This window comes from Miniopterus schreibersii (genome assembly GCF_964146895.1).
Source record: "Miniopterus schreibersii genome assembly, chromosome: 4".
Taxonomy (NCBI): Eukaryota; Metazoa; Chordata; class Mammalia; order Chiroptera; family Miniopteridae; genus Miniopterus; species Miniopterus schreibersii.
Window position 1 is genome coordinate 74,187,959 of NC_138105.1, and position 18,540 is coordinate 74,206,498.

The window sequence follows — 18,540 nt, forward strand, 5'->3', positions numbered from 1 at the left end:
GTTTGTGCCCTTGACTAGAATTGAACCAAGACCCTTTAGTCTGTGGACCAACGCTCTAACCACTGAGCAAAACTGGCTAGGCTGTTTTTTGTTTTTGAGGTGAAATTCACATAATATAAAAACCACCATTTTAAAGTGAACAATTCAGTGACATTTAGTATATTTACAATGTTTCGAAACCATCATCTACATCTAGTTCCAGAGTACTTCACTCCAAAGGGAACCCTGTCCCCATTAGCAGTGACTTCCCGTTTCTCCTCCCTATCCCCTAACAACCCCTAATCTGTTTTCTGTCTCTCTGAATTTGCCTGTTCTGGACATTTTATATAAATGTGATCATACAACATGTGGCCTTTTGTGACTGGCTTCTTTCACCGAACATCATGTTTTTCATGTTTGTCAACATTGTAGCATGAATCAGCTTCATTCCTTCATAAGGCTGAGTAATATTCTATTATGTGCACATACCACATTTTATTTATCTACTCTTCCGTTGATGCGCATTTGCATTATTGCCACCACTCTCCTTTTTAAAACTTAAAAAAAAAAAAAATTCTAAAACTACCTTTGCCTTCTGAATTCTCATTTGGAGCTGCAGGAATCCCCATCCCCCCAGCAAGCTGCCTCCATAGGTAAATCCATCTTCTTACAGCAGATATTCTTGGTTTTGTGGCTTCCCCACAATTTGCTCTGTTTTTCCCACATTGGTCAGGAGGTGACAGAAAGATCCCTTGCAGCCTGCTGCTTCCCTGGACAGGTTCAGATTCTGCTGTATCCTCTCACAGCTCTGGGCCCATGGATAAGCTTCTTAGCCTGTTCCGTCCCTGGAAGGTGGGACTGATGGACCTTTCCCCTTGGTTGGGCAGCCAAAGAGTGTAGTGTAGCTCATAGCCAAATTCTTCTGAAAACGGCAGGGTGACTTTGTGGTCATGTGGCTGACCTTCCCCAGAGTGCTGGGCACAGAGGCATTCTGGGCAGTTGTCAAAGTGGCTGGCCCTTGAAGGCTGGGCCCTTCTAGAGGTGGCACTCCCTCCCCCCCAATGAGGGGCTGGCCTGAGGGGCTGGCCTGAGGTGCCCCTGTCTGCAGGGCCGAGCACTCCTGAGAAGCTGCAGGTTGAGTTCCTCCTCCATACTCACAATGGGGCTCTGTGCTAGCACCTTAATCCCACCCATGCTCTGTAGAGGAGAGATGGGTTTACCCATGGGGCATCTTGCTGGGGCATAGGGGACATGGGTGACGTGGAGAGTGTAGCACTCAGGAGACACGTTTAGAATAAAAAATAATGGCATAAGAGTTTTTAAAAGGAGAGGGTTGGAAGCAACCCAAATGTTCATAGATAGTTGAAGGGATAAAGAAATTGTACATTCATACATTCACACAGCGGAATATTACTCAGCCATAAAAAGAAATGAAGCACTGATACATGCTACAATGGAGATGAACCTTGAAAACATAATACTGAGTGAGAGAAGCAAGACACAAAAACCACAAAAGGCCACTTGTCTGATTCCATTTATATGAAATGTCCAGAACAGGCAAATTCATGGAGACAGAAAGATTAGTGGTTGCCAGGGGATGGAAGAGGGGATGGGAGGAGCGGAGATGGGGTGTGACTGCTCATGGGGATGGGGTTTCTTTCCAGGATGATGGAAATGTTCTGGAACTAGATAAAGGCAGTGGTTGCACAATACTTGAATATACTAAATGCCACTGAACTATACACATTAAATGGTGAAATGTATGTTATGTGAATCTCACCTGAATTGAAAAAAAAGGGGACACGTTGTCTCCTCAGGTCCTGTGTGAAACTTTGCCCATATCACAGGCAGCAAATGACATGCACTGCCAAAGCTCAGTGGGCAGGTGGCAGACATGGTCAGGATCCAGGCCTTGTTTCTACTTCTCTGGGGTTGGTTCGGTGACTTCCCCCATGCCTGGGGCAGCTTCAGAGCCTGTGCTAGCTGCCCAGGGTCCCTGGGCTGAGACCCTGAGGCCTCTGAGCCTGCCACCCCACTCTATTCTCCCACAGCATGGCCGATAAGAACGGAGCTCTCAAGTGTACCTTCTCAGCGCCCTGCCATAGCACCAGTCTTCTGCAGGGCCTGGCCACACTTCGATCGCAGGGTCAGCTCCTGGACGTTGTGCTCACAGTCAACAGAGAGACCTTCCATGCACACAAGGTGGTCCTCGCTGCCTGCAGCGACTACTTTAGGTGAGCATGGGCCTGGGGGGGATGGGCTGGAGAGTGCAGACTCTTCAGAGAGGGGCAAGTTCAGCACTAGCCAGGGAGGGATGGCTATGAGGGAAGATGCTGGTGTTGGCCTAATGTCCAGAAAACCTACCACTTTTCCCAGGTTTGCAATTTACTCAGACTTTTTGGGGACATTACACAGGCAAGCAGAACATACCTGGGGGATAGAAGTGGCCTATGAGTACCCAATTAGCAGTTTCTGCCCTAAGGGGTGTCAGGGTTTGGCCAGGTTTCTACTCTGTCTTTATTTGACACCTGTGTGTTGGACTCGGAATCCAGCAGGGACTGGCACATGTCCTTGCCCTCGTGATACTTGTACTCAGGCCGAGGGACAAAAGGGGCTCCCAGACGGTGCCCCCAAGTTTATAAGGCTCTATTCCAGTCTACATGTGACAGGGAGACCTTGCTGAGTGTATGGGTCAGTCTGTTGTGAAGGTCCTTTCCTAAAAGTGCCATCCTGTGGGTGTTCTCTGGCCTTGCTTTGCCAGTGGTGGCCAAGGTACCACTGCCACTGTCTCACAAAGTCCCAGCCCAGATACATAGTACAGGCTGCACACTCCCCAAGGCTAGGTGCCCTGCCCAGTGTGCCCCCCACTGCCCGCCCTGCGGGCTCAATGAGGCCCTTCTGGGGAGCTGGAGAAACCAAGCCATCTGGGGCGCCGCTTCTATTTTTATTCTGGATTTGGGGACGGGCAGGCCTCCCCAGCCAGAAATGCCCTTTAAAGGCTCCTTTGCGCTGGCACTGTAGCTGGCGAGGCCTTAAAAGGCAAAGTTCCCTCTCGTCGCGATGACTGCTTCTGCCTTCGACAGGCCGATGGGACTCTCAGGGACAAGAAGGGGTAGGGCCCTGGGGTTGGCAGAGCACTGCTGCTGGTAGGGCTATGGCACTGCCTCATGTAGTGCTGTCAGTTGTTAGTTAATGGCCCCAGGGCAGCACCAAGCTCAGCTGTTCCTGCTCTGGAGCCTAAACCTGGCCCATGCTAGGGATGTGACAGGGTGACTAGCATTTGTTAGGCAAATGGCCAAGGAAGTTACCTCTCCTAGGTCATCCATCACGATGTACGTTGATGGCAGCCACAGTTACAATGAAAGACCAGCTTGACCTGTGAGAGGAGCTTCCCATGTACCATCTTTTAGAACCTCCCACAAACTCTGAGCAGGCCCTGGGATTCTTGCCTCTCTTCCTGTCAGGGGCCCTCCTGAAGGCTGTGGGGGGCTGTGACCCAGGTCCTATGTCCCAGGTCCTGTGCCCCAGAGCAGGACAGCATAGCTGACAGAACCTGGAGTCACTCACTAGGGCATCTCACAGTGGGCTGGGACTCCTGTGGATCATTTTTAGGGGCTTTCCTGACTGCCTGGGCCTTTCTCTGGACATAACAATGACCCCAGTGGGGTCCCCCAATGAGTTCTCCAACTTGGGACCCTTATTCCCTTCCCATCCCTGTGTGATAGTGGCTGAGACTCAGGCAGAAGATGGTGCCATCTGTCCAGGTGAGTGTGCTGGGGAGGGACTGGACTCTGTGAACTATGGTGTGTCTTCCCTTGGGGTCCCTGCTATATTTCCTGAGCTCACTGAGGGACTGGTGTTCATGGCTTGGCACTGATGTGGGGTTGGAAACTTTTCCTCAGAGCCAAAGCTAATGTTTGGTCTCCTCCTGCACAGCCACACCGCCATGCCTTGAGCTGGGCGGGGGGGGGGGGGGGGGAGGAGGAAAGGGGGGCGATGGAGGAGTTGATCCCCAGCCTCTGGACCAGCCCACCTGAGTGCTGCATACTGCATACATCTGGGTGAGGTTGGGTAGGGCCCCACAAGAGGGGAAGAATACAGAATTGCTGTATTGGTAGGAAGATACATGGCTTGAGGCGGATTGAAAAATCTTTTATTTTTTGCATGTCTTTAATGCACACCTGAATTGCTTTCCCCTAGTGGGCTAAGCTTGCTCACAGTTCTCAGGGCCAGGCCATCCCAGTGACCACAACGTCTATCGGTGCCCTGAACCCACATGCTGTGTTTCTGATCCTCAGGGCCATGTTCACAGGTGGAATGAGGGAAGCAAGCCAGGACATCATTGAGCTGAAGGGCTTGTCAGCGCGTGGCCTGCGGCACATCATTGACTTTGCCTACAGTGCTGAGGTGACTCTGGACCTGGACTGTGTGCAGGATGTGCTGGGCGCAGCTGTGTTCCTGCAGATGCTGCCAGTGGTGGAGCTGTGCGAGGAGTTCCTCAAGGCTGCCATGAGTGTGGAGACCTGCCTGCACATTGGTCACATGGCCACCACCTTCAGCCTGGCCTCACTCAAAGAGTCGGTAGATGCCTTCACCTTCCGGCATTTCCTGCAGATTGCTGCGGAAGAAGACTTCCTGCAGCTGCCCCTGGAGCGCCTTGTCTTCTTCCTGCAGAGCAACCGGCTACAAAGCTGTGCTGAGATCGACCTGTTCCATGCTGCTGTTCGCTGGCTGCAGCATGACCCTGCCCGGCGGCCACGTGCCAGCCATGTGCTCTGCCATATCCGTTTCCCACTCATGCACTCGTCTGACCTGGTGGACAGTGTGCAGACACTGGACCTCATGGTAGAGGACGTGCTGTGCCGCCAGTACCTGCTAGAGGCCTTCAACTACCAGGTGTTGCCTTTCCGGCAGCATGAGATGCAGTCCCCCCGCACAGTTGTGCGCTCTGACGTGCCCTCGCTGGTGGCCTTTGGTGGTACACCCTATACTGACAGTGACCACGCTGTCAGTAACAAAGTATACCAGCTGCCTGAGCCAGGAGCCTGCCACTTCCGTGAGCTCACAGAGATGGAGGTAGGCTGCAGCCACACATGTGTGGCTGTGCTGGACAACTTCGTGTACGTGGCCGGGGGCCAGCACCTGCAATACCGCAGCGGTGAGGGTGCGGTGGATGCCTGCTACCGCTATGATCCTCACCTGAACCAGTGGCTGCGCCTGCAGGCCATGCAGGAGAGCCGCATCCAGTTCCAGCTGAATGTGTTGTGTGGCATGGTCTATGCCACAGGCGGCCGTAACCGGGCAGGCAGCCTGGCCTCAGTTGAAAGATACTGTCCTCGGCGCAATGAATGGGGCTATGCCTGCTCACTGAAGCGCCGCACCTGGGGCCATGCAGGTGCCTCAGCTGGGGGTCGCCTCTACATCTCAGGTGGCTACGGCATCTCAGTGGAGGACAAGAAGGCCCTACACTGCTACGACCCCGCGGCCGACCAGTGGGAGTTCAAGGCACCCATGAGTGAACCCCGTGTGTTGCATGCCATGGTGGGTGCTGGCGGCCGCATCTATGCCCTGGGTGGCCGCATGGACCACATGGACCGCTGCTTTGACGTGCTGGCTGTGGAATACTATGTGCCCGAGACAGACCAGTGGACCAGTGTGAGCCCCATGAGGGCCGGCCAGTCAGAGGCTGGCTGCTGCCTGCTGGACAGAAAGATCTATGTTGTCGGGGGCTATAACTGGCGCCTCAACAATGTGACAGGCATTGTGCAGGTATACAACACCGAGACAGATGAGTGGGAACGCGACCTGCACTTCCCTGAGTCCTTTGCTGGCATCGCCTGTGTCCCCGTCCTGCTGCCCCGGGCTGGGAGCAGGAGGTAGCTTCCGGGACACTCCCACCACCACCACCACACCCATGACCTGGCTGCATGCTGTTCTTGCCAGGGGCTTGGTGAGCACATGTCCTATGGAGAACCTCAGGCCTCCCTACACCTGGGCTGGCTAGCTATATAGGCCCACTGTGTTGATAAACCTCCTTCCTAAGTCCTTCCTTCCCAAAGTAGATCTTGGCTCTGCCCAGGGAGCCTGCCAGTGAAGAGGCCGATGTGTTGTGGCAGAAAACTTAAGCCTGAGGTGGTTTTCTCCTCTGCACAGGGTCCTCACTCATGGGCAGGAATTGGTGGTCTTTTGGGGGTATTGTGCCCCACTTCTCTCCCATCCCTTGGCCTGGCAGTCTCCAGATGTTCAGATGCCGATTCATTAGTGTTATTCCAAATTCATGGTGTGCCACTCTCCCCCTCCCAAGTTTCTTTTGCACTTGTTTGTTTGTTTTTGTTAATCTTCACCCAAGGATATTTTTCCCATAGATATTTAGAGAGAGTGGAAGGGAAGGAGGGAAGGAGAGAGAGAAAAACATCCATGTAAGAGAAACACACTGATTGGTTGTCTCCTGCACTCGCCCCGACTGGGGCCAGGGACCGAACCTACAACTCAGGTATGTTCTCTTAATCAGGAATCGAACCCATGACCCTTTGGTGCATGGGCTGACGCTCTAACCACTGAGCAACACTGGCCAGGGTGCGCACATGTATTTTTAAATAACCGCACCCCACATCTTGAGCTGGAGTGGCTTGCAAGTACCCAGCTTGGAGTAATGACCAGAAGACTGTCTCCCCAATAAGCCCAAGCTGCTGAGTGGGAGGGGGCCACGGAGGAGGGTTCAGCATTTGTCCCTATTCTTGCCCTTGGTCCAAGCACCTCACGGTGTTTGCTCATCTGCTTTCACGAGGAAAAATCACAGCCAGCTCCCAGAGATGGTCTTTATGGGCGTCGAGCCTTCCACTGGGCACTAGGCCACATGGGGGGCCCTGAGGAGAACTGGGCCAATATGCCCCTGTTCCACTGGGCTGATATGTCCCTGTCCCATGGATAAAGGAGGATGCTGCTTTAGAATCCCAGTGCATCTGCATTCCATAGGTCTGTTCAAGAGTTTTCATTTCATCTACTCTCTAGCCCTGTACTCCCATCTTGTTCTGTGTTCAGGTTGAAGTGCCACCTGGCCCAAGGCCAGTTGGGAAGTCAGGAGGGTGGGAGCCTCTCTCTTCAAGGACTTTACAACATTTCTAGCCACATTTGTTTTGGTCTCTAAACCTTTTTTTTTGTTGTTCCATTTTGCTTTTTTTTAAGAGGCCAGCACTGCTGTCTTATAAATGGGATTTATACCCTTGGGGCAACTTAAAGTGTCTCTTCTGCTGCTAACAGACGATTGATGTCATGTTTCTGTGACCCACTCGCTGTGTAAAGAATTAACCTCATACCTTAGCAGACGTCGTCTCCTAATATTTTCCTTGTATTTAATAAAAATGTTATGGTGAAAAGATGGAGCAGGCCCAGCACTGAGCTTGGGGAGCCTGATAGGTCATAGATTCCTCCTGTCCTCTGTGCATTTGGGGGCCCCTCTCCCACCTCACCCTTTCCCATCCTCATAGAGGAGCTGGAAGGGGGGCCAGTCTTTAGCTCAGGGATGTGAGTGAGGGCAGCAGGAAGTGGGGCTGGGACTTCCACTGGATGCTGGGAAGCCAGAGGGTAAACCTGGTGGTCTTTGGCTACTCCCCAGGCTGTTCTATGTGTCCGGTGATCTAGCCCCCTGCCACCAGCCAGCCCTCAGCCCTAACAGGTTCTGTCTCCATTTCCTCCATCCTGGGTGCAAGATCGGATGGCCATGGAGCTCCTCTTTCCAGAGGCTGCAATGCAGAAGAGAAAGGGCAGGCCTAAAAACAGCATGAAGTTAATATGCTTCCATGGAGGCCCAAGAGCTGCATGAGTTGCCCCCAGTCCTTGATTTTGTGGTAGCCTCACTCTGAACAGAGCTACACTTTAGTAGAGACTGACTACAGTTCACATATAGCCTTCTGAGAGGGGAGGCTTCCAGGTCACCCTCAAAACATACCGTAGGCCTGGTGCTCCCAACCAGCAGCCATGGGGCCCCCAGGGTGAGATCGAGTGGAGAGGCAGTGCTGAAGTGGGAACTTGGTTGGGAACCAGGAAGGAGCCCACGCTTCCAGGGGCATTGAAAGGAAAGCTGTGGCCCTTGGGGACTTACTAGAACATTTCAGCCTCTTCTCACCTCCCTAACCTGAGCTCCCCCAAGAGAACCCTTTTCTGCTAGAGGCACAGCCCCTTCAGGGGGGCAGTGAGAAGCCTTTGCCAGCTGCAAGTTCCCCCAGATCAGCTCACACCTCAGAACATCTTGTCCCCAATGAGCTGGCAGAGGTGCCTGTGCAGGGTGGAGGGGGCGCTGCCGTATCTAACTGTTCGATTGTGCGTAACCGTCTGGGCTGGTTCATGGAATGTTCTCGGGGGCCCCCTACCCCTCCTTCTCCACTCACCCCCCCGGAAGAAAGGAAAATTATTTTTCGTATTGTAAACTTTAAACACGAAAAAGCTGTTTTTAATTTAGCAGAAGCTGGCTTGAAACTTTACTTTGTGAACGTTTGTGTCCTTTGGAGAAAGACAGACCATGTGTACCCATACACACAAAGGCTTGCACACACATGCACACACGCTCACACTCAGGCATACCTGCACACACGTTCTTGCTCATATACAGTTGAACAAATAGCTTGTGCACACACCCTTGGGCCAGCCTCGCCCTTTTTGTCTGGCACCCTGAAGGAGTCTGCGGCCTATCACCTTACCACTTCTCTTCACCTTTCGCCCAGGGCAGCGTCCACTGTGCATGAGGACCAAGCTTGGGGAAAGCCCATCTCCTTCCAGATGGCCTGCTTCCCCACCGCAGCCCTGGACTTGGCTCCTGGAGCCTCCCTCTGCACCTGGGCCGGGGCTGTGGGAAAACACTGTCTCTGGGGACAGTGGGATGTAGGCCCGTGAGAGGGAGGCCAAGTGTGACTTCTGGGGCTTTTCAGCCAGCAAGGGCCAAAGGGGCCTCAGGGGAGTCGTGTGAGGTGGGAATCTGCCCCAGACCTGGCCAGTTTGGAAATCTGCCCCTGGCTTTGTGTCCTGGAATGCAGCTACAGCTCCTCTGTTCTCACAGGCCCCGGAGATTTCACTTCTCATGGTGGAGTCTCTGTGCACGGGTTTTATTAGGGGCACCTGGCCGTGTGTCCCGGGAGGCATAGCTGGGAATGCTTGTTGCACAAATGAGAGGTTCTGGGTGGGGAAGTGGGAGCAGAGCCTCATCTACTCTTAGTGTCTGTGGGCGCGATCCATGGACCCCAAGGGCAGGTGATCCACGAGGCCATGCTCCCCCCACAACAAGACCCCAGCTTAGTCCTGGCTGTTGTGTCTCAGCCATCAGTTCGATTCCTGGTCAGGGCACATGCCCAGGTTGCAGGTTCCATCCCTGGTTGGAGTGTGTGCAGGAGGCAACCAATTGAGGTTTCTCTCTCACATCGATGTTTCTCTCTCTCTCTCTCCCCCCCCTCTGTCTCTCTCTCTCCCTTCCTCTCTCTAAAGTCAATAAAAACTTTTTTTTTTTTATGAAAGAAAAGACCCCAGCTTAATTCTTGTGGCTGCCCCTGCTGTTGCCATCCCTGCAGCCATTTCTCCCTCCTCACTCACAGAGTCCTGATTTGGGGCCAGCAGCAGTGTGCCCAGCTTTGGGTGGGGGTTAATTTAGGATTTGGCTCAGCTTTTCTTGGTAACGCCTTTTGCTGGGGTTGTTTTCAGTCTGGGCAAATTTCCCAGCTCTGGCCAACAGCTTTAAGGGAAGGTCTGGGGTGGGGGTTTCTGGTCATGGGAGAAGCCTTATTGCCAATGCTTTCTATGAGGACACGATGCCAGGAGTTTCTGCAGCCCTCTTGTGGCCATGAGGAGCAAGTTAAAGAGAGGCACAGAGTTGCTGCCTCCCAGAGCCCTGAAATCGAGTCCCCCAGTCCCATCCTGGAACCTCTAATCTTCAGGCTCCTTTTTCTGAGAATCACAGTGTTTGTGCTGCTTAAGATACTTAGTATCTTAAGATACTAGTGATCAGCCATTCTGTTATTTGCAACCCAGACACTTACAAAATTATAATATAAAGGTAACGGATGTTGGGGTTTCCCAGTCTTAATGTAAGTCAGGGGTTTTATTTGCAAACAACAGAAACTGGCTGATTTCAGTTGCAAAGATGTACACTGGAGGGCTGTTGGGTTGCTCACAGAAGTGGTGGGAAGGCTGAAAAACCAGGCTCAGAAAACAGTAAGAATCAAGGTGGCAAGGACAGGTCGGGACGGACTGGTGAGGATGCTTCTGCCACTGCCACAGAGTCCATATGTCGCAACTGGCAATGTCATCTGCCCTTGGCACTCAGCCATAGCTTCCCCTGGAAAGTGGATGCTCCTGCCCTGATGCTGTTTCTTTGCATCACTTGTTCCTGAGTGGAAATATCCTATTGGCCTAGCCCATGCCCTGTGCCAACCTATCTGCCTGGATCCCTGATAAAGTGAGTATATGAATGTGCTAGTTAGCTGCTGCCACCGTGTAACAAACAATCCAAGTCTCAGTGGTATGCAAAAATAAATGGGTGGTTTCTGGCCGGTATGGTTTAGTGGTTAGAGCATCGGCCCAAGCACCCAAGAGTCCCAGGTTGGAATCCCAGTCAAGGGCACATACCTGGGTTTTGGGTTTGACCCCCAGCCCCAGTTGGGGCGTGTGCAGGAGGCAACCAATTGATGTGTCTCTTTCACATGGATGTTTCTCTCTCTCCCCTCTGCTCCCTCCCTGCCTTCCACTCTCGCTAAAAATCAATGGAAAAAATATCCTTGGGTGAGGATTAACGAAATAAATAAATAGGTGGTTTTCATGTGCCTGTGACTCATATGGGATGCCTATTCTATGCTGCTCTCAGTTGAGCAGCTCTGCTTCCAGGTGCAAGGCTATGGAATATCGGGGTGGGGTGGGGTGAGGGGGTGCTTAGCCTTACCTATCTTCATCCTTAGGCCAGCATTCTGCCCATATGCCATTGGCCAAAGCTAATGACACGACCAAGCCCAAAATCAGGGCTGGGAAATATCTTCCTTTTTACAAAGGAAGGATGCACTGTGGTGTGGCACAGGGTGGGACACAGGAACAAATGGGGAACTGAGGTCCACAGTTTAATCCATCACACTGTTGGCTCTGGGGTTTCTGTTGTCATTATGGGGCTGGCTTCCCATGGTGGGGACTTCCTAGACTTGGATGGGTATTCAGATGCTGGGCCACCAGAAAGAAAAGCCAGTGCCCCTGAAGGTTGGGAATTCTCTTTTATCACGTAGATTGGGACTGTAAGTGTCCTCGGTTTTTGGGCAGCGGGGAGGAGTTCTGGGTGGGGGAGTTCAGCTGCAGCTCAGCCTAGTATCACCATTGTGTTGTCACTGGATGTCCCCTCTGCATGGTGGTTGCAAGGGAGGAACTGGACTGCTTGCTCTGCCCAGTCCCGCCATCGCCTAGAGCCAATCCCCTGGGTCCCTACCCCCCTCAGCTCCAGCCTCTTGCCACTCTCCTTGGCAATCCTGCCCTGTTTCACCCTCCGCCCCACACTCAGCCCAGGGTGGGCGCCCCAGGGACCTTTATCCTCTAACCTCTTCCTGTTCAGTTGTAAGGAGTGAGCACTGTGTCTGGCATTTATGGCTTCTATTGCCTGGTTCTTCCTTTCACATTATAATTAAACTGGCTCTGGCTTTGCCTTTTAAAACTCTGTCTGATGAAGGTCTGGTTTGGAAGTCAAAGACATGCCCTGGATGGCTTTCCTTTTTGCCTCCTCATTTCGATGGCCCAAAGTCACCTCCATGCAATGTGGGTACCCCAGATAGACCAAGATTCCATATAAGGCAGTGTAGAAAAGCAAGGCATGAAAACTCACATCTCAAAGTAAGGTATGCTTCCCTTAACAGTTACTGAGTGCTGGTGAGAGAGCAGACACTAAGCTAAGTGCTTTATTCTCATTATCTATTTAATCTCCCAAGAACCTGCTATGAGGATTGCCACTGTTCATATTTAACATGGGAGGGCAGCTGGGCTCTGAGAGGTGAAGTCGCTTTCCTGTTGTCAGACAGCTGGAGAATCAGCAAGGGCTGGGCCACGCAGAAATGCTCAGCAGTTTAGGTTTTCATTTAGCCTGTATTTAGAGATTTTATGTTGGAGTGTTATGGCCTGAATGCAGGGGAAAGGGCATTCTAGACAGGAAGACAGCCTGGGCAAAGGCCCTGAGCAGGATGCAGTAAGGCTGGAGTGGAGGGAATTAGAAAGGGAAGGGTGGGAGATAATGCTGGGGAAACTGGCAAGGAACAAATGGTGCCAGGCAGATCTATGGAGGAGATGAGAGAAAATTAAATCCTGGAAGCAGCAGGAAGTGGCTTATAAGGACTCTCCTCTTAGCTTACACTTGGATGTGCTCCGTAACTAAAGTGAAACTATTCAACAGTTGGACACTCCCAGTGCCTTCAAATCAGGATTGGTTGGAGAAGGACCCAGCTGGGTGAGCCTAGAGTGAGGAACACAGCTCTCCTTAGGCGTCAGGATGGCCTTTCTGGAGGAGGGATGAATAGGAGTTTCCCAGGCAGAAAATGATTCATTTAACAAACACTTCCTAATTACCCCTCTGTGCCTAGTCTTGTGTTATCTCTGGAGACCCAGGAAAACAGAATGAACAGACAAGTATAATATGAGGCCTAAAGAACTCAGAGCCTTCAAGGAACAGAGAACAAGCCTTAAGATTAAGGAACTGGGTGTGTCTGTGTCCTTTCTGCATCACACAGGGAACTCTACCCCTGTAGTGTTTGGGAAGGGTGAATATACTTTCAGCTTTTGATCTCAGCTCAGTCTATAGGGGAGCAGACAGGACCCTGGAAACAGCTGCCTTTAGAGAGTGTGATGTTCCCTGGTCATGCGACACATGCAGGGGCACACTTCCGATAGGGCCCTCAGGGAGGGGCTCTCAGAGGAGAGGCCTGAAAGATGAGAAGGTGCCAACCATAAAAGGATCTGTGGGGAGAGCAGTCAGGGAAAAATCAGCAGTATGTGCAAAGACCTGGAGGTAGAAGAGTAAGGAGGCCAGAGTAGCTACAGTGAAGGGCCAGGGAGGGGGGGCAAGAGCATCGTGGGCCACTAGGAAGAGGGTGGATTCTTTTCCCCAAGTGTGATGGAGACCATGAGATCCACCCCAGTTTACAAAGACCACAGGCTGCTCCAAAAAGCACTACCTGGGCCATACTGGATGGCAGCAGCTTTCTTTGATGAACTAAGAAAGCAAAAACATCAGGGCTGGGTTCTTCCTGGGTCACCAGATGTCTTGGCCTCTCCCTCCTTGGTACTAAGGGTCAGTGGAGCTGGAGGAAGTTTTGGGTCAAGGTCTGGCCATTGTGCAATGAGTAGGCTCATGGATTTCTCTGACTCATCACCAGGGTTTAAGATGGATCTTGTTACTGCTGAGGTGAGGGGTGAATAGGGCAAGCACCTCTGCCCTGTAGGCATGGCACATTTTTGTGACCTGATAACACCTGCCCTCCCTCCCCCAAATCTTTTCTCTTTCTGTGCCGGGAAACCAGCTTAGTGCAGACATATGGAAGTGATCAGGGTAACCACCATCTTTTGAGCACTTATGAGCCAGGCACTTGACTTGTGTTAATCTCATTTAAACCTTACAAAACCCAGTGCAGAGAAGGAAGCGGAGCTCTGCTGTCAGGCCTGAGTTCTGGCTCTGGCGCTTAACTTGCTATGGGGCAGTTGCCATCTGTGCGCTCTGTCTCTATTTCCTCTCCACTCTCACAAAATGGTGACAGGAATGAGAAGCACTTTTGTAGTATGCCCAGCCCTGCACCTGACTTCCAGAAGCTGCAGTCTCAGTTAGTGCCAGGGACAGAAAATGGACTTCAAATCAACTTCAGCAAAAAAGAGAATAAATTATTGGCTGACACAAGTGAAAAGGCAGGACTGTCTATCTTTTTTCTTTAAATCCTCACTCAAGGATATTTTCCCTTTGCTTTTAGATGGAGTGGAAGGGAGGGGGGAAGAGGGAGAGACAGAGACATTGATGTGAGAGAGACACATCAACTGGTTGCCTCCCTCATGTGCCCGACTGGGGCTGGGGAATGAACCTGCAACCCAGGTATGTGTCCTTGACCAGGAATTGAACCTGCAGTCCTTCGGTGCATGGGCCGAGGCTCTAACCACTGAGCAACACTGACCAGGGCAGGGCTGTCTATCTTAAGGAATGACTGGATCCAGGAGCTCAGACAGTGTCTTCTCTAGACTTCTGTCTCTGTTTTCCTCTGTATGTGTTCACTCTCTTGGTCCAAGCAAAGAGGGTGCTTCACTTTCCCATGGTTCAGGCAAAATTTCCAGAATTGCCTTTCATTGGGCAAAACTGGGTCACATGCCTTCCCTGAACCAATCCTGATGGTCAAGTCACAGCAGTGGGCTCTGTTGATTGTCTAAGCCGTGACAAGAGGTGTTTGTGAGGAGAGGGAGTTGGTGAGATCAGCTTCATTCACAACTCATGGTCTGAAAGTCAGAATGAGTGTTTCCTGTAGGGCAGTTAGTTGTTGATACCTAAAAGGGGGACAGATGCTGGTTAGGCAAAAATGCTAAAGTCCATGAAGTTTCTCAAGACTATATGAACAAGAAGGGTAAAATGGAGCAGTGGCAGTGCCCAGGACACTCCAAACTAAAATCTATGTATGTGCATATATTTAATATGGACATTTAATTAAACGGTTGGAAAGTGGCACTAAAAGCATATTTGGAAAAAATAATTGTCCCCCTATGACCTCCACTGGGGTTCTCCCTCAGCCATTCCTGGCTCTAGTAAAAAGTGTATTTTTTGTGCAATTACAGCTGCCCCCCATCCCCCTGGCTTCCTTCCTCTCATGCCGGATAATCCCTAGGGTGTCCTGAATATGAACCTTTGATATTGGTGGTTGGGGTCCCTCTGCTTAGGGAGGGACAGCTGGGTGTCAAACAGAACCCCTTTTGCTTTTCTCTGGGTCATCCCTCTATCATCTGGGAAACTCTACTATCCCATTCACTGCTGGGTCTGGGTGGGATTTCTGGACCTTTCCTTTAGCACCCATGGCAAAACCAGTACCCTTGAGCAAGACTGGACTGGATAAATTCACAGAGAGGAGGCTGAAGCTATGTAGTTCTGGTTGTTTGGGCTTAAGGATCTAGAGAATAGGAACTGGTACAATATGAGGTGATAGAGAAAGGAAGGTATTAAGGATGATGTCCAGGTTTTGGGCTGGGGCTGCTCACAAGGGTCAGGCCTCAGCTCAGATGTCCCACCACTTCCATGATGGTGGTGGTGGTGGGAACCTCCCTCCATAACATCAGCCTCCTGCCAGCCCATCACTGAATTCTTCAAAAAAAACTTTTATTTTTAATTATTTTCCAATTACAGTCGACATACAATATTATATTAATTTCAAGTGTACGACATAGTGATTAGACATTTATATACCTTATGAAGTGGTCACTGCAATACATTTAGTACCCATCTGATAACCATACAGATATTACAATATTATTGATTATATTTCCTATGCTGTACTTTACATCCCCTTGATTATTTTTATAACTGGCAATTTGAACTTGCTTTCACCTTTTTCACCCAGCCCTCTCAACCCTCTTCCCATCACTGAATTATTTCCCCCGTTACATTTATCTCCATCTGAAAAGTTCTTGGGTCATCTGTTGGTGGGTTACGTCTCAACCCTCCCCGACTGTGCACCCCATTAAGGCAGGGACCACCACGTCTGCCTGGTACATATTGGCTCTCAATAAATGTTGAGCGAATGAATGCAGGAATGAGCAACGTCCTGGACAGGTCTCAAAGCTGAACTGGCCCGAGCCCAGTCTCAGCCTCAGGGTGCGCCCTGTCCTTGGAAGGTGTTGGCTCCATCCTGGTAAATTGGAAAAGGTTTGGGTCTGGCTGTCCCCTCTTGGAGGATCTAGCGGCCGCTGTCCAGCGGTCCAGGAGGCAGCCCACTGCGCCTGCGCCGAAATTTCCATACGCTCCCCACCTTTGGGTAGCGACAGCGCGGGCGGAGCGAGCGCATGCGCTGTCACCCCCACTCCCGCCTGCCTCCTCCGTGCGCCTGCGTCGCTTCGGACCACTGCCGCGCCTGCGCATCACCCACCGCCCGCTGGCCTGGCCGGCGCCTGCGCGGTGGCACTGGCGAGTGGGGAGGGGGGTAAAGAGGTGGAGGAGGAGGCGGAGGAGGCGGAGGAGGAGGAGGAGGCGGCGGCGAGAAGATGGCGACTTCGAACAATCCGCGGAAATTCAGCGAGAAGATCGCGCTGCACAACCAGAAGCAGGCAGAGGAGACGGCGGCCTTCGAGGAGGTCATGAAGGACCTGAGCCTGACGCGGGCCGCGCGGGTGAGGGGACTGCCGCGTCGACCCCTCAGGGCCGAGAGGGAGGAGGAGAAGGCGCGTGTCCAGCGCGTGCACAGGGCGGGGGCGCGCGGCGGGGGCGGGGCGCGGGGCGGGGCTTGGCCTGGCCCGAGGGGACAGGTGTCCCCTCTCCCTGGGCGTCGTGGGCGGGATTGGGGCCCCACATCATCAGTACCTGAGGGGGAACAGGTGACCCCACATCATTGCTACCTGGAGGGGCAGGGGCCTCCATGTCATTACTACCTGCAGGGAACAGGTGCCACTACATCATTGTTACCTAATGGTGTAGGTAACAATGGTGTCCCAATATTATTGCTACCTGAGGGGAACACATGCCCTCACATCATTGCTCCCCGGATGAGAGGAGGACAGGTGCTCTCATATCATTGTTACCTGGAGGGGCAGGGACCTCTATATCATTATCTGGAGGGAACAGGTACCACTACATCATTGTAACCTAATGGTGACAGGTGTTTTTACATCATCGCTATCTGAGGGGGATAGGTGCTCCCATTTTACTCTACTTAGGGGAGACAGGATGACAGGTGTATGAATTGGGCATTGCTTGAAAGCATCACTGGTACTTGGGGATGGGATAGGTGCTCCCATATTGTTACTTGAAGGGACAGGTGACCCCACATTGTTGATACTTGAAGGGACAGGTGTCTCTACATCATTGGTGCCTGTGCTTCATTTCCTGGATGTCAGCAGGACACATGCCCCCACTTGCAGACGTGAGGTGGAATAGAATTTTTGGACACCTGAGGACAAGGTCAGCTGTCCTCTCCTGTGGGGACCTGAAGAGGGTTAGGAAGGCAGATGTGCTCAGTCCTAGAGCTTAGAGTGGAGACAGCTGCCCCTTCCCCATGCAGCCTATATAGTCAGAACCAGGTGATGTTCCCCCCACTGGGACAAAGGACAGCTACCTGTAGATGTCCCCTGGCCTTTAGGAACAGGGTAGAGGGTCAGGTTTCCTAAGGTGGCTGGTTGGGTTCAGTGTGCAGAGGCAGGCCTGGTTACCTGCTAACCTCACCTGGGAAGCAACTATGGACATGGAGCATGGGCTTTGTTGGGGCTAGGATTGGTGGCGTGGCATTTCTCCTGAGCCTCAGCTCTCTGGCCACATGATCACGGCAAAGTACTAAGCTCCTCAGGCCTTATGTTCTTTGTGAAGTGTGTCTAGCAAACCCTTCCTTGTGGATCAGGAAGCAAGCACACTTTGCACAGGTATTGGTAATGTCCACTGTATTTCTGCAGAGCAATGGGACCCCCACCCTGCACCTGGGGGCCTCAGAGAGGATTTGACAGTCATATTGCTGGTTTCTGGATTTGGCCACTGATCTGACCATCCCAGGCAGACCTACATCTGTGACTTCAGCTTCAATCTAATTCCTCAGGTGGAATTTTCAGGTTATGTTCTTTTCTAACTAGTTATTTGTTTCTCTTCGAGATTGTGACCTTATAGGCTAGAATGTGTCTTCATTTCCATGCATTTATTTGGCACATATTGATTGGGTGCTCACTATCAGCCAGGTGCTGCCTGTTCCTGCTCCAGCAGCTCTTGTTCTCACTCAGGAAGAGATGGTTGGAGAATGAATGAATGAATGAAAGTGAGCAACTGGAGTGACCCTGTAAGTCAGGGCTTCTGAGGGCATGAGTGTCCATATCCTCTTGTCTCTAGCATGTAGTGTGTGCTAGCACAAGTAGGTGTCAAATGTATATAGTATAACAAGAAGTGGGTTATGTGAAGTTTATGGCTGTCTTCATGATTGGAGGTCCTGTTTCTGCCTTGGGGTTGGAAATGGATTATTGTTGTTGAAAAGGTTTCTTTAACAGCTTTATTGAGATATAGTTCAAATACCATATAATTCACTTGTTTAAAGTGTATAATTTAGTGATTTTTAGTGTATTTATGGAGTTGTGCAACCATCACCACTGTCTAACTCCAAAACATGTTCATCTCCCCCAGAAGAAATCTGGTACCTATGAGCAGTCAGTCCCCATTTCCTCCTCCCCCAGCTCCTGACAACCACCAATTTGCTTTCTCTCCCTACCTATTCTGGACATTTTATGTAAATGGGATCATATACTATGTGGCCTTTTGTGACTGCCTTCTTTCACTCAGCATGATGTTTTCAAGGTTCATGCATGTTGTAGCATGAATCAGAAAACTTCGTTCCTTTTTATGGCTGA

General features: G+C 51.5%; 2 protein-coding genes across 10 annotated transcripts in view; both read left to right on the plus strand.

Annotated features, from left to right (window-relative positions):
• Positions 1-9,473, plus strand: part of KLHL26 (kelch like family member 26) — a 29,678-nt gene extending 20,205 nt beyond the window's left edge. The window contains exons 2-3 of the mRNA XM_081134913.1: positions 2,031-2,213; positions 4,278-9,473. Coding sequence (XP_080991039.1) covers positions 2,031-2,213; positions 4,278-5,859 — 1,765 coding nt within the window. The 3' untranslated portion in view covers positions 5,860-9,473. The remainder of the gene's footprint in view (positions 1-2,030; positions 2,214-4,277) is intronic.
• Positions 1-18,540, plus strand: part of CRTC1 (CREB regulated transcription coactivator 1) — a 97,971-nt gene that overhangs the window by 20,109 nt on the left and 59,322 nt on the right. For 7 of the 9 annotated variants that reach the window (XM_081134902.1, XM_081134907.1, XM_081134910.1 and 4 more), the window contains exon 1: positions 16,187-16,332. The exons of 1 other annotated variant lie outside the window; for it this stretch is intronic. In XM_081134902.1, the coding sequence (XP_080991028.1) occupies positions 16,207-16,332 (126 nt within the window). In that variant the 5' untranslated portion in view covers positions 16,187-16,206. Of the gene's footprint in view, positions 1-5,886; positions 5,930-16,186; positions 16,333-18,540 lie in introns of those variants that run through there. One more of the 9 variants, XM_081134906.1, reaches the window with a different exon arrangement.